The 13,080-nt window shown below is 34.2% G+C and overlaps 1 protein-coding gene across 3 annotated transcripts in view; it reads left to right on the forward strand.

The window, feature by feature from the left end:
* Nucleotides 1–13,080, forward strand: part of LOC145303474 (uncharacterized) — a 266,228-nt gene that overhangs the window by 238,252 nt on the left and 14,896 nt on the right. For all 3 annotated transcript variants that reach the window (XM_080144825.1, XM_080144826.1, XM_080144827.1), the window contains 2 exons: nucleotides 783–981; nucleotides 5,552–7,353. In XM_080144825.1, the coding sequence (XP_080000951.1) occupies nucleotides 783–981; nucleotides 5,552–7,353 (2,001 nt within the window). The remainder of the gene's footprint in view (nucleotides 1–782; nucleotides 982–5,551; nucleotides 7,354–13,080) is intronic.

The following is a 13,080-nucleotide window of genomic DNA, read 5'->3' on the forward strand; positions in this document are numbered from 1 at the left end:
CTTCTTTAACTCCCCCTTTCTCTTTCTCTCCTTTAACTCCCCCTCTGTCTCTCTCCTTTAACTCCCCCTCTGTCTCTCTCCTTTAACTCCCCCTCTGTCTCTCTCCTTTAACTCCCCCTCTGTCTCTCTCCTTTAACTCCCCCTCTGTCTCTCTCCTTTAACTCCCTCTCTTTCGCTCTCTTCTTTAACCCCCCTCTTTCTCTTCATTAACCCCCCTTTCTCTTCTTCGTCCCCTTTCTCTCTCTTCTTCGTCCCCTTTCTCTCTCTTCTTCGTCCCCTTTCTCTCTTCTTCGTCCCCTTTCTCTCTCTTCTTTAACCTCCTCTCTTTTTCTTCTCCACCTCCCTCTCTCTCTCTCTGCTCCACCTCTCTCTCTCTGCTCCACCTCCACCCCCCTCTCTTTCTTCTTCAGCCCCCTATTGCTCTTATTCACTTCTTGTTTTAATTATTTATTGTTCATCTTCCCTCAAAATGATAGGCATGATCTGAACATCATCAAAGATTTAAAAGTATAAAGGTTTATATAAAACAAATATTTGGTTTATTGGGTAAAGACTGAAAATATTTTATTAGTTGGCAAAAATTCAACTCTTTCACAAATATCTAAAGATACAGTCATTATCCCAACCCCACTCTATTTTCAACAAATGTGCTTAACTCACATTTTTACAATAATAGTAGTGATCACAGGGGGAGATAACTCTTACTTATTCAAATATCTGATCACAGACAGACAACTCGTTTTATTTGTTTCTGATTTTTTTCTTTAAATCTATCTTTTCAGGCTTATGACAATTACATTGACGAGATAAAAGCTGATTTACAAAAAGAACAAAAGTCTTCAAATAATAAAGGGGTCAAACCACAAATAAAACAACCAAAAGTATCAGAATCTCGGAAATTCAAGCAGAGATCAACAACCCCCGATGTCAGCTCAGTCCAAACAAGCAAAAGAGATTCAACAGGCTCAAGTGCCGATGAAAGTAAGTCTTAAAGAACAAAAACAGGTACTTGTACAGTTTAGTCTAGACAATAAAAAATGAAAATATCGAAAAAAAAAAAGTTTAAATTGTACGGAACAAAGTTCTCTGAAAAAAAATTTCACTTAACTTCATCAAGTAGTTTTTTTTTTTTTTTTTACAGCGAAAAAACAATTTGTTATGATACCGAGCAAAATGTTCGATTTTTAGGAAGAAAAGCTAGTATTAGAGATGGGGAGGGGTGTCAGTGCTTTAACTGGAGTTATCTCCCTTTGTCATTTCTAAAATTCAAACAAAATTTTTTTTAATTCAAGATGGCCACCTTCAACGCGCTCTCATAAAAACGTGTTTTTCCGCTGTAAAAAAAAAAAAAAAAAAAAAATAAATACTTGATGAAATGAAGTGAAATTTTTTTTCGGAGAACTTCGTTCTAAACGAATACATACAATTTAAACTTTTTTTTCGATATTTTCATTTTTTAATGTCTTGTCTAAACTGTACAAGTACCCAAAAGCAACATCTATCAATTTTCTAACGTCAAGCAAGATGTGTCTTAAAAGTAATGGGATTAGTATCATCAACAATTTATTTCAATTCCAAGCAACAAACTACGTAGTTTCACCTTCAAAATTATCCCTAACACCTTTCTTGAGTTTAATGCATTTTTTAATTCTTCTCTGCCACTGTTGGAAGGATTTTTCAACAATGTGTCTCACCTCTGTCACTATGGCCTTCTTGATGGTTTACGTGCCTTTAAATTGGGTTCCCTTTATTATCTTTTGGATTTTTGGGAATAGAAAAGTCACTTGAAGTAAGATTTAATGAACAAGAGGGTTGTTTTATCACACTGATGTCTTTTTTATTCGTTCTTCAGTGCTCATACCGTAACAACCTTAAAAAAGGAAAGGGAACAAAACCATGTGCAAAAACATGTAATGGTTGCAGAAAGATAAGATTACAGTTCTATAACCCCAATACAGGTCATGTTAGATATTAATGCAATCCACTTATCCCTCTTTTACCCATATCCCCTGCAGCACACTCATTACCATTCAGACACACCTCCTATTCTTATAACCGTTCCTTTGTAGGTCTCATATTTTTTATCAGTAAGAGTTAGTATATGAAAATCTCTAAATTAGAAATGGTTTTATCTGTCCTTATTGGACATTTTACTATTTATCTCGTGGGAGTGTGGCTGTTCTCGTCTTGCATCAGGATGCTGGTATATTTAAAGAGGTAACAACAGACTTGTACAGTTTTATCAACACATTAAAAACTGAAAATATCAAAAAAAAGTTTATATCCGTTGTGGAAGTTTATATTGTTACGTATCCGTTATGGAATGAAGTTCTCCGAAAGAAAATTTCACTTAATTTCATCAAGTAGTTTTTTTCTTTTTCTTTTTTTTTTTTTTTTTAAGCGGGGGAAAAAAAAAAATTTGTTATGATATCGAGCAAAAGATTCGATCTTTTTAGGAAGAAAAGCTAGTATTAAAGATGGGGAGGGAGTGTAGGCACTTTAAACTGAGTTATCTCCCATGGCGTGTTCTAAAAAATCCAAATAAAAATTTTAAAAAATTCAAAGATGTCCACCTTCAATGTGCTGTCATAAAAACATGTTTTTCTGCTGTAAAAAAAAAAAATACTTGATCAAATTAAGTGAATTTTTTTTCTGGAGATCTTCAGTCCAAAATGGATACGTACAATATAACCTTTTCTCGATATTTTCATTTTTTAATGTCTTGATTAAACTGTAGAAGTACCCAATTAACAATGGATATCTTATTCACTGGACTAGTGGGTGCTTTTGGCTAAGATAACAATGATTATTTCAACATATTTTTATGCTAATCATTCACCCTAGCTACACAAGGATAAAGATTAATGAGATTGTCAGTCGGATGATCAGCAATGCCCTAAGAGAATACCGTGGGTGAAGTAGGTAGGATTTAATTATTTAAGAGGACGACTTGATAGGTATTTGTTAGTATTGGACGTAGAGATGACCATGTTGTAATCAGCAAGGAAGTAAACTCTTGGTATTGTGTAACATAGCACAGATGTGCATATACAAATGCCAAGCCATGTGTAATAAAAGACTATAAAAAGTAGAGAGAAAGGACAGTAGAGAAGACTATCACGGTAGAGACGTGGATGAAGCTTGACAGCACATTTGAATCACGTGAGAGATGTCCTAGCTGTAACAAAAAGTCGGTAAATGGGCGGTAGGATAAGGGAAAAAATGTCATTCTACAACAAAAAAAGTGAGTTCTTTCTTTTTTTATTCTTTGTCTACCTTGCGACTGAGGCTACAAAGTGTGTTGGTTTCCGCATAACATCACAATCATGTTCTGCTGATGGGAAGTTTTTGGAAAGAGTTTCTGCTCATGAAAGCCTCATGATTTTAGATACATAGAGGAAGAAGGCAGGTTCCTTGCAGGTAATATTTTTACAAGGGGGGGGGGAAGCAGAGATTGGTGCTCAGTCATGGAAATAATGGTAGAAATAGTAGAGCAGTAAAAAACTAGCGATGTCTCTTCTGTGAGAAATGGGTTGTCAGGAAGAGATTGACCACCCTCCTCTCTCACACACACACACACACACACACACACACACACACTTAATTGTGGAGTCAATTTTGTACTTTTTCAATGCCAGCAAGAATTCTCTGTGAAACCTCCTCAAATGTAGCAGCAGTACCTCAACCTAAGAACGTATCTGATTCTTATATAGGAAGCACATTGCATCAGGAGTTAGGTATTTTATAGTGCAGTAGAATGATCTATTTTTTTTTTCTATGACTGCAGCAACAGATTTTATGCAAGTTTTCCATTTTTAATCCTTAGAGTTTATCAAAACAAGGGGCTTCCTCAAGGAGAAAGAGCCATGCAATTCAACTGAGGCAAAATAGTGATCCAAGTGTTAGTGGTTGAAGGAGAGAAGCCTGATTTAGAAGTGTTATAAGTAACAAGCCACTACACCCTCCCTCTCTTCAATGAAATCACGTGTTCCATGTCGGAGAAGAGAGAATCAATAAGTGCTTTTTTTCAAGTGCTGCTGTAGACAGTTGTGCCATCTGTGTAAATGTAAACAAATGATCTGAGAATAAAAATCAGGAAGAGGTTTTGGCCAAGAATGAATTCTTGAGGCAATCTGTGTTGATTCTACATGCTTCAGATTTCTCCTCATCACCAACTACATTTATGGATATTCTGTAGCTAGCAAGCTTGTGAAACAATCCTTTGTGCAGAACTCTAATAAAGGTTATTGTCATAGAAATGAAACTTCCCATCGATACATTCACTGATTCTGTGAGATATTAGTCAGCTGTTGAACTTATCACAGATTAAAGCAACTTATGATACACAAGACATCTCCAGTATTTTTTAAATACTGAGCAGGACTGGCAGTTTTCCAAGGAGATGAAAATTCTTTTTCTTTTAAGTAATGATCGAACAGCTTTGTAAGAATAGAGATAGTTTTCACTGCAGATTTTTAAGCACAGTAATTTGAGTGTTGTCAGAACCCATTGACTTGCTGTCGTTAAGGTTCTTGATAAGTCTGACAACATCTTGGACGGATACATAGATGTCGCTTAGAGTATTTATAGTTATTATAAGGGCATAGCCAGCTGTGCTTTCCATGCTTTTCGGACCCTGGTCTCCTCACTTGGAGAAGTTGACCAAAATTTTTTCTCTAATTTAATGCGCCAGTAGGGCAGCCAGAAATAAGCAATCAGGCATTTGCCTTGTCGTGAATAATTTGCTTGTTTATGGGGAGAGTATTTACTGCTTGCGAATCAATTTTGTCTGCCATTTTACTATAACGCCTCAAAGTTTACCTACTTATAAGAGAATTTTGCAGGGTTGGATTCATTTCATTTAAAATATTAATTTATTTTTGTTTTTAGTACAACAGAACAAAACCTTTTGTATCATTTTGTTTTGTTAATTTTTCGTTTTGCTTCGTATATCTATAAATATTTAATTACAACCAGAATGTGTCAAAAAGTACAGAGGCTTAACAAAAAAACTATGAAAGATGAAAAGTTATAATTATATCAACTAAAAAATCGCATTTATTAATCACTTTGAATAATTTAACAAAGTAATTACATAAAAAAATTTCTAAATCAATCAAAATATTTAAATTTTACGTTATAAGAACATTCAATGAGCATTTATTGCAATTGTTAGGTTGCTCCCATTATAATAAAAAATGAACGAAACAAAACTTTATGAAAACGAAACGAACAAAACATAGTCACCGAAACTCATGGAAACAAAGCCTCTGCTAAGCAACTGGATTTAATGGATTAGACATAAGTCTTTTGTAATTCCTAAAATCATTTTGCATCATCCTTATAATAAACTAGCAGGGTTACCCAGTGTTGCCCAGAACAAAAATGCAACATATTCCTATTGAAACTTTTATCTTTTCTCTCTTTTTCTATTTCACCCCCCCCCTTCCGGTTTTTGCTTCCCTCTTCCCATCCCTTTTTTAATTTTCTTTTAAGTTAATTTTTTAATTTGCCTTTTCTTTAATTTTTCAATTTCATTTTTTTTATCCAGCTCAGACCGTTTTGCCGCTGTCTCCAATAAAATCAGATTTTCAACCTGAAATGTCCATTTGTTCTGCCACATTGTCACCTCGGCTTCAAGCTGCCAGCAAAGGAGATAACAACAGGCCTCAACAGTTGTCAATATCTTCTACTTCACCAGTCGCTAGCCATGTTCTTTCACAAAATATCCAAACTGAATTGCAGAGCACAAAATCTGAAGAGATTAAAAGCGCTAGTATTGCTGAAGAAATTGAAGAAAAGACTCTTTCCTCACTCAGGTCCGTTAGCCACTCTGGCTTAGCTATGACAACTAATAAAGAATCGCCTCCATCTTCTAAGGATGTTTTACCGTCTGTGAAGGTGGATTTGGTAGCAGAATCGGCTTCTGGAAAATCCCGGCAGCTGAGCATGAAAACTGATGAAAAATCTCCAGAGACTGAAGATCAATTGGATTCCGAACATCTGGCGACTGATAAGTCCATACAGTTAGCGTCTGCCTTGTCCGAGGCTCCAACAAGTATCCGTGAGAAATTTGAGTTTGTACCTTCGTCCAGTGCCTTGTCTAGGAGTAGCGATAATGATGGCACCATTTTGAAATTGAATCTGAAGAAAGAAAAAGACTCTCCTTCCGGATCGGTGAATGTGGAATCGGAAGGGGTGAAACCGGATCAAGAATCTCCAAAGTCAAACAATAAATTCCCCACAGATTTCACGTCCGTTTCAGAACAATATTCCGAAAATTTTGAAGAAGTCGATAACTCCACAAGTAGTCGTCATAATTTGCCGTCGTTCTGTGATGATGCTGATGACAAAAAAGATGAAATCAGTCAGTTCTCCCTCGATAAGACGGTTTCCGATGCCGAGCAAGAAGACGAAATCAGCGAACAAATTTCTCTTCATAGTGACACAAGTGAGCAGACGTCTTCTTCAAAATGTCTTCTCGTATCGAAAAGCCCTCGAGATGAACCCGATGGTCAATTCAGCTGTTCTTCTCATACTCCTTCTTTAGCTTCTACGCCTTGTCTTGACAAGGAAGCACGAGAGGAACGATCAGGTGATTTGGAAGTGAAACCACTCTCTGAAGCCGCACTCGTTATCAGTATTGAAGAAACGCCTTTGCAAGAATCTCTAAAAGACTCCACCTTTCAGAAATCATCGCAGCAAATCGATAATGTCGTAGATGAAATCTTTGATAAATTGGTATCCTCATCCGTTTCAACGATATGCAAAATAGCCACCGAGAAAAAAGAAACAATGGCCAATGCAAAAAAAGCTGGCCCTTCTGTGTTGCCAAAACCAAAGAGGAAAACCTCTCCTGTCAAAAAACTCTCAACGACCACTACTGATATGACAACGATGACGACAGTCACAGCAAATGAGGAGGAAGCATTAGTGTCTGCTTCTAAAATCACTTCCTCATCTCCCATGTTGAAGGAATCAAAGCTTGAAGAAAAGACAGAATCAAAAGAGAAAAAACAGATACTTCATCAAAAATTCACCGATGACTTAATGGAATCTCTTTTAGTAGGGTCGATAAAGAATGCTCTTGACATCAGGAGCCGGAGAATCGCTAACAGTAGACGGGGGAGCCCTGCAACAAGCCCCCAGGGAATTATGGTGGATGAGAAAAAAGTTACAACGCGAAGGGGTTCGACTTCTGAACCCCCTCCTTTCAGTCTTGATGAAGATCCCTTCCTTTGGAGCCTTTCACTTGATTCGGATTCATCGGATGATTTTTCACCGGCAGCTGACAATGATGATTTGGAGAGAAATGTCCCGAGGCCACACTCACCTTTACCAAGCGAGCCAAAGGTATGGAACTATTACATCAGTTTATTTGTCGATACTTATCATTTTAGTAAATCTGAGTTAATCAAATTTGTTTGTTAAAATATTTCTCAGTTTTATGATTGAGCTATGCTTGCAAAAAAAATTAATTTACATTCTAATCAGCCATAAATTAATAAAGCTCTTACTAAGTTTCTGTTACTCTCATCTTCTCTCACTGTACGTTGTGTCTCCCCCCCCCCCTCTTATTGGATACAGTGACTGTCTCTCTATCTTCACAGTATTTATGCCATTTAACTTCTCGTTAGAGAAAAACAAAAAGAGACATATAGAAAATTAATGCGGACTAATTTTTTTATTTTTGTTTTTACATAAAATTGAACTGGCTTTGCAAACTCTTTTTTATCTGAGCCAAACAATCTTTACTCAATGGATGACAATGTTTTATATATATATATATATATATATATATATATATATATATATATATATATATATATATACTTGTACTTTTTTGTAGAAAAAGAAATCCCATACAGTGCTCTATTATTAGGGAAAAAACCTTTCTCGAAATAAGAGCAATATATTTTTTGTATAATATATACAGGAATTTACATTTATATCGGTAGTCGGTACCGACGGTTTCAAGCCCGGTAGTTGAGGACTGCTCTTAATGTCCGCCTCAGGCTCTCTTCAGCCGACTCTCAATGTACCGACTACCGATATAAATGTAAATTCCTGTATATATTATACAATATATATATATATATATATATATATATATATATATATATATATATATATATAATCATTGTATTCAGTAAAACAGTTTAACATATTTTGGACTGCAACTATCTCTACTTAGATAAGTTAGGTCTGTACACATGTTTATATATTTGTATGCATAGAATTAACTCCAAAACTATTTAACTGATCAATGTGAATTTTGGAGCACAGCTACTAGATATAAGGCTAAGTAATGTGAATGATACATAGTTTAATTTAGTTTCATACAAATGGGGCAAAGAGAGGGTGAAAGCCCATGGTGAAAATTCAGATACCTTTTTATGAAATTTGAACAATAAGTAATAGATATTAATTAATAATAGTAATGGTGTAGTCTAAAGGTGTATTAGGAAGCATGATACGAATAAAAAAATTTCCAGATTGGCATTAAGTTTGATCCATAGGCAACACTTAAGCAAGATTCTTTTAATTTCTGTTTCTTTTTAAGCCTTAAGCGATACATTTTAAACATTTTCTAGAATCAAACTCATGTAATGGATTTTGATAAAAATTGGAATAAGGATTCTAAAGATAAGGTTTAATATTATTATATAAGTGTTGCAAAGTGTTTTTTTGGGGGGGGGAGTTAAGTTTTAGCTGCACTGGGACGGGTATTCTTTTTGTGTATAGATATGTAAGTTGTAGTTCTCTATTTTGTTTATGACCTCTTAGACAGACCCCTAAAACTATATATTCTGAAACTATAATACTAAGAAATATATTTCTTTTTGAGCAAAAAGGTCACAATATTATTGTATGAGGTCCGCGTTTGTTGTCTACAATCATAAAAAGGAAATACAATGTTTAACTTTATTTCATTTATATCTTTGAAATTATAGAAATTTAAAGAAAAAAAAAAGGGAATGGAATTGTTATTGCGAGGTTCAGGGCTTGGAGCAGAAATAAAAACAGATCCTCATCGATTCCTGATAAATTCAGAGTATGCATCAACAGAGTTGAAGTGTATCAATTTGCTAAAATTTATTCAAATGATTATCACTTTATTTATTGCCTTTACATCCAGACAATACTAAATACATCATTGGGTTCCCTTTCCTAAAATTGAATATCATATCATATGTAAAAAAAAAAAAAAATAAATAAATAAATAAATAAAAGGGTCATATTGAAGGGCTCTACAAATTTATCTTTAGTTAACCTTTCACAACTAAATATTTCCATTTACTAGACAAATACAAAAGTTACTAGCCAAATCCATATGATTTTTGGAATAGTACATCTTCGTTCCATGACGAGTGTGTACAACAAAGATTTTTTTTGTATTTTTTTTTTTTTTAAATAAGTGTAATTCTGAATATGCACTGAATTTTATGTTGAGGTTTGAAGGTTTGAAATTTCTTTAGATGTTTTTTTTAAAACAGCTTTTATTAAGAAAAAAAAGTATATAGTTTTATTAAACCTTTTGTTGTTTAAATAATTTGATTTTATTAAAAAAATAAAAATAGAATAAAGATTGAAAAGACATTTTTCATTCAGTGATGAGCTTTGGAAGATTGTCTGTGAAAAAAATCACAATTGCCTAAAGATAAGCGTTTTATTATTTCTAGTCGCCACTTGGAAATTATCACTTGCAATGTAAAGCTCTGTATTCCGTTATGGATTGAGTGTAAAATAATGTTTTCTCGTTTGATACTTTGTGTTAGTAATATATCAGGTTGACAACAAAGGTTTTGTGGTTTTTAACTTTTAAATTCAGATGAACATACCTTGGCTCAAACAAAAATTTATTGATAGGAATAAGCACCATAAGAATCAACACATGTGCCATCAAAAAATGAGTGTATTGATGACAGTAACCTAAAAATCTTTCATTCTGATGGCGATGAAGTCACTAAAGGCATTTTTGATATCAATTAGGTTCTTGAAGCATTTCTCACACAGAAAGTTGTCAAGATACTTGAAAAAGTGGTAGTTAGTTGGTGAGAGGTCCAGAGAGTATAGGGGATGAGGCAGAGTTCCATAACCCACTTTGTTAAACTTCTATAGGGTTGGTTTAGCAACATGCGGTCAGGCATTGTTGTGGAGGAGAATTGGACCTTTTCTGTTGACTAATGCTGGGTGTTGTTGTCGCAGTTTCTGATGAATTTCATCCATTTGTTGATAGTACTTTTCCACCGTAATGGTTTTGTCTGCATAAAAAAAACTAATGGATGAGACCAGTGGCAGACCACCAAACAGTCAGCATGACCTTCTTTTGGTGCAATTCTGACTTTGGGAAGTGTCGTGGAACTTTGTCGGTGTCTAACCATTGAGCTGAGCATCACCAGTTGTCATAAAGAACCCACTTTTCATCGCATGTCACAACCCGGTTGAGAAACGGGTCGTTCTTGTTGCGTAAAAGAAGGGAAGATGACACATTTTTGGTTGTCATTCAATTTGTGAGGCACCCATTTATCAATTTTTTTTTTTTTTCAGTCTCTCTCAAATAGTTGGAAATCATTGTATACATTATATCTAATTCAGGAGCAAGTTCGCGAACAATTGTGCATTGATTGGTTTTGACTAAGGCTCTTAATTGATCATTTTCAACATCCGATGGTCGACCACTACACTCGTCATCTACAAGACTCTCGTCGCTGCCACAAAATTTCTGTGCATTCAGTAGTGGTTCCTGAGCCAAGTACTTTATCACAAGCTTTTAAAAATTAAATAAATAAATTGTAGATTTTTGTTTCCTTCGTAGTAAAATAGATTCACACACATCTACAAAATGAAAATGTAACTCGTGCAAAATAAAGGACAAGCTAAACGATAAAAATTCACGCTCATCTGTGGATTGGATTGAACATGGAATAATAGCCCATTATTTTGTATTTTAGTTTAAAACGAATTTGTTATTTAAAAACTTAATTTTTTAAGAAAAGGGTGATAATATTATTGAGTAAGTTCTGATTTAGAATTAATTCCTCGAAGTACCAGGGTGAAGCGATAAAATGGATTATACCCCACAATAGGACTTTTTAAAGTCGTCAGACACATGCAAGATCACCGTGGAAAAAAAAAATTAAAAAAGAAAAATAAGAACTTATTATATACCTTGGCGGTGCTTGTCTACAACTGGGCCTATAAAAAAAAATTTTTCAAGAAAAATCTTTAAAAAGCTTTATGATGTATGTATCTGTCACTGCACAAAGATGTCATATTCCAAAAATTACGTAAATCAATCAAGTATTTTTTTTTATTTAAAAAGATTAAATATGTGACAAATTCTGTTGGAGAAAAACTTGACGCCATGTTTATTTTCAATGATACGCTACTAGTGACATCTTTTGGTAATTACGAGAATGTAAGATCAACAAGGGCAGACAATCGACTTTTCACCCATTCCAGCAAACGAGTAGTTTCCAAGATATGAAGAAATGTTACTTTTAAAAAAGTGGGGGATTACTTTTCTATAATAAATTAACGTATAATGAGCACCTACTTTATGACCACCTGTTTGTTTAAGGAAAAAAAAGGGGTTTGTCATCTTTTTATGTGTGTCCCCCCTCCCCAATGTAACCACAGACTTTTTGTTGGGGGCGGGGGTCAAAGTGTGGATGCTTGTTTCACGTAAAATTGTGTTGATTGTACGTCCCCCCCCCCTCCGCTCCACACCCAAACAGGTGGCCATAAAGTCGATTGCCTGCCCTTGTTGATCTTACATTCTCGTAATTACCAAAAGATGTCACTAGTAACGTATCATTGAAAATAAACATGGTGTCAAGCTTTTCTCTGATAGAATTTGTCATGATATTTAATTTTTTTAAATAAAATAGAACTACTTGATCAATTTACGTAATTTTTGGAATATGACATCTTCGTGCGGTGACAGGTACATACATCATAAAGCGTTTTAAGGATTTTTCTTGAAAAAAAAATTTTTTATAGGCCCAGTCGTAGACAAGCACCACCTTGGCTTGGGCGAATTTCAGGAGTAATGATTAGTCATTAAAGCACTCAGTGTCCTGCAATTAATCAAAGGGAGGCAACTGCGATATTGTTAATTTCATAAATAATTCAGTAAAATATCTAATCTTCACGCATGAAGGCATATCATTGGTGATATTATTATCATCTAACTAATCTTGGTGTGTTACATTACTTGTTTATTTATTGAACATGATAATTAGGATTTATTCTAAACTAATAATTATCTCTTTTATGCCTTGATATATGTATATACGATATATATTTATTTATTTTTTTTTTTTTAAAGCAAATCTGTGGATTAGCTACTTGGGGTTAAAAGATAATGATGATAAGTTATATATTAATATTTTTATTTATTTTTTTTGTATGGAAATTGCTCTAGACAAGACATGAAGCTATTTAATGTAAAGAACTACAAAAGAAGGGCTTCAAAAAATAACCAACAATAAATATTAGCTGAATAGATTCTAACCCAGAAAACAGCAATTCTTCCACTTTTGTCAGAAACATCACTCATGGAATGTGAGGACTAAAGTACAAGATGAGGAAAGCAAAGGTAACAAGGTCCACTTTCTACTCTCCTAAGTTCAATAGATGCTTTATATTTCATTAGATTTTATCATACAAACAAAGAACATATAAGTATAACCAATTTATTAACCAAAATGATAAAGTTCCCCTAACATTGTTAATCTTATTAATAACTAGCTGGCCACTCGGCATTGCCCGGTCATACAATACACTTCAACATATTTCATTTTATGCAGATTGCATATGTATTATTATAGAATCAATCCTCTTTTGAATATTATATATTACAAGGAATAATTAGCCTGGTGGACTAATTCGACAAAAAAAAAAAATTTTTTTAATAAATTATAATGTCATTTGTTAAATTCCATTTGTTGTCTGCTGATATTTGGTCTTAACGATGAATGCCCTGGAAAGTGCCTTCTGATTAATGTTAATGTTAACTTTTAAATATGCAAATGAAGAAATGATTTGCAGCAATTTTAAATGGCACCTCTCCTT

Source organism: Euprymna scolopes, chromosome 19 (genome assembly GCF_053919585.1).
Source record: "Euprymna scolopes isolate OS-2025 chromosome 19, ASM5391958v1, whole genome shotgun sequence".
NCBI lineage: Eukaryota > Metazoa > Mollusca > Cephalopoda > Sepiida > Sepiolidae > Euprymna > Euprymna scolopes.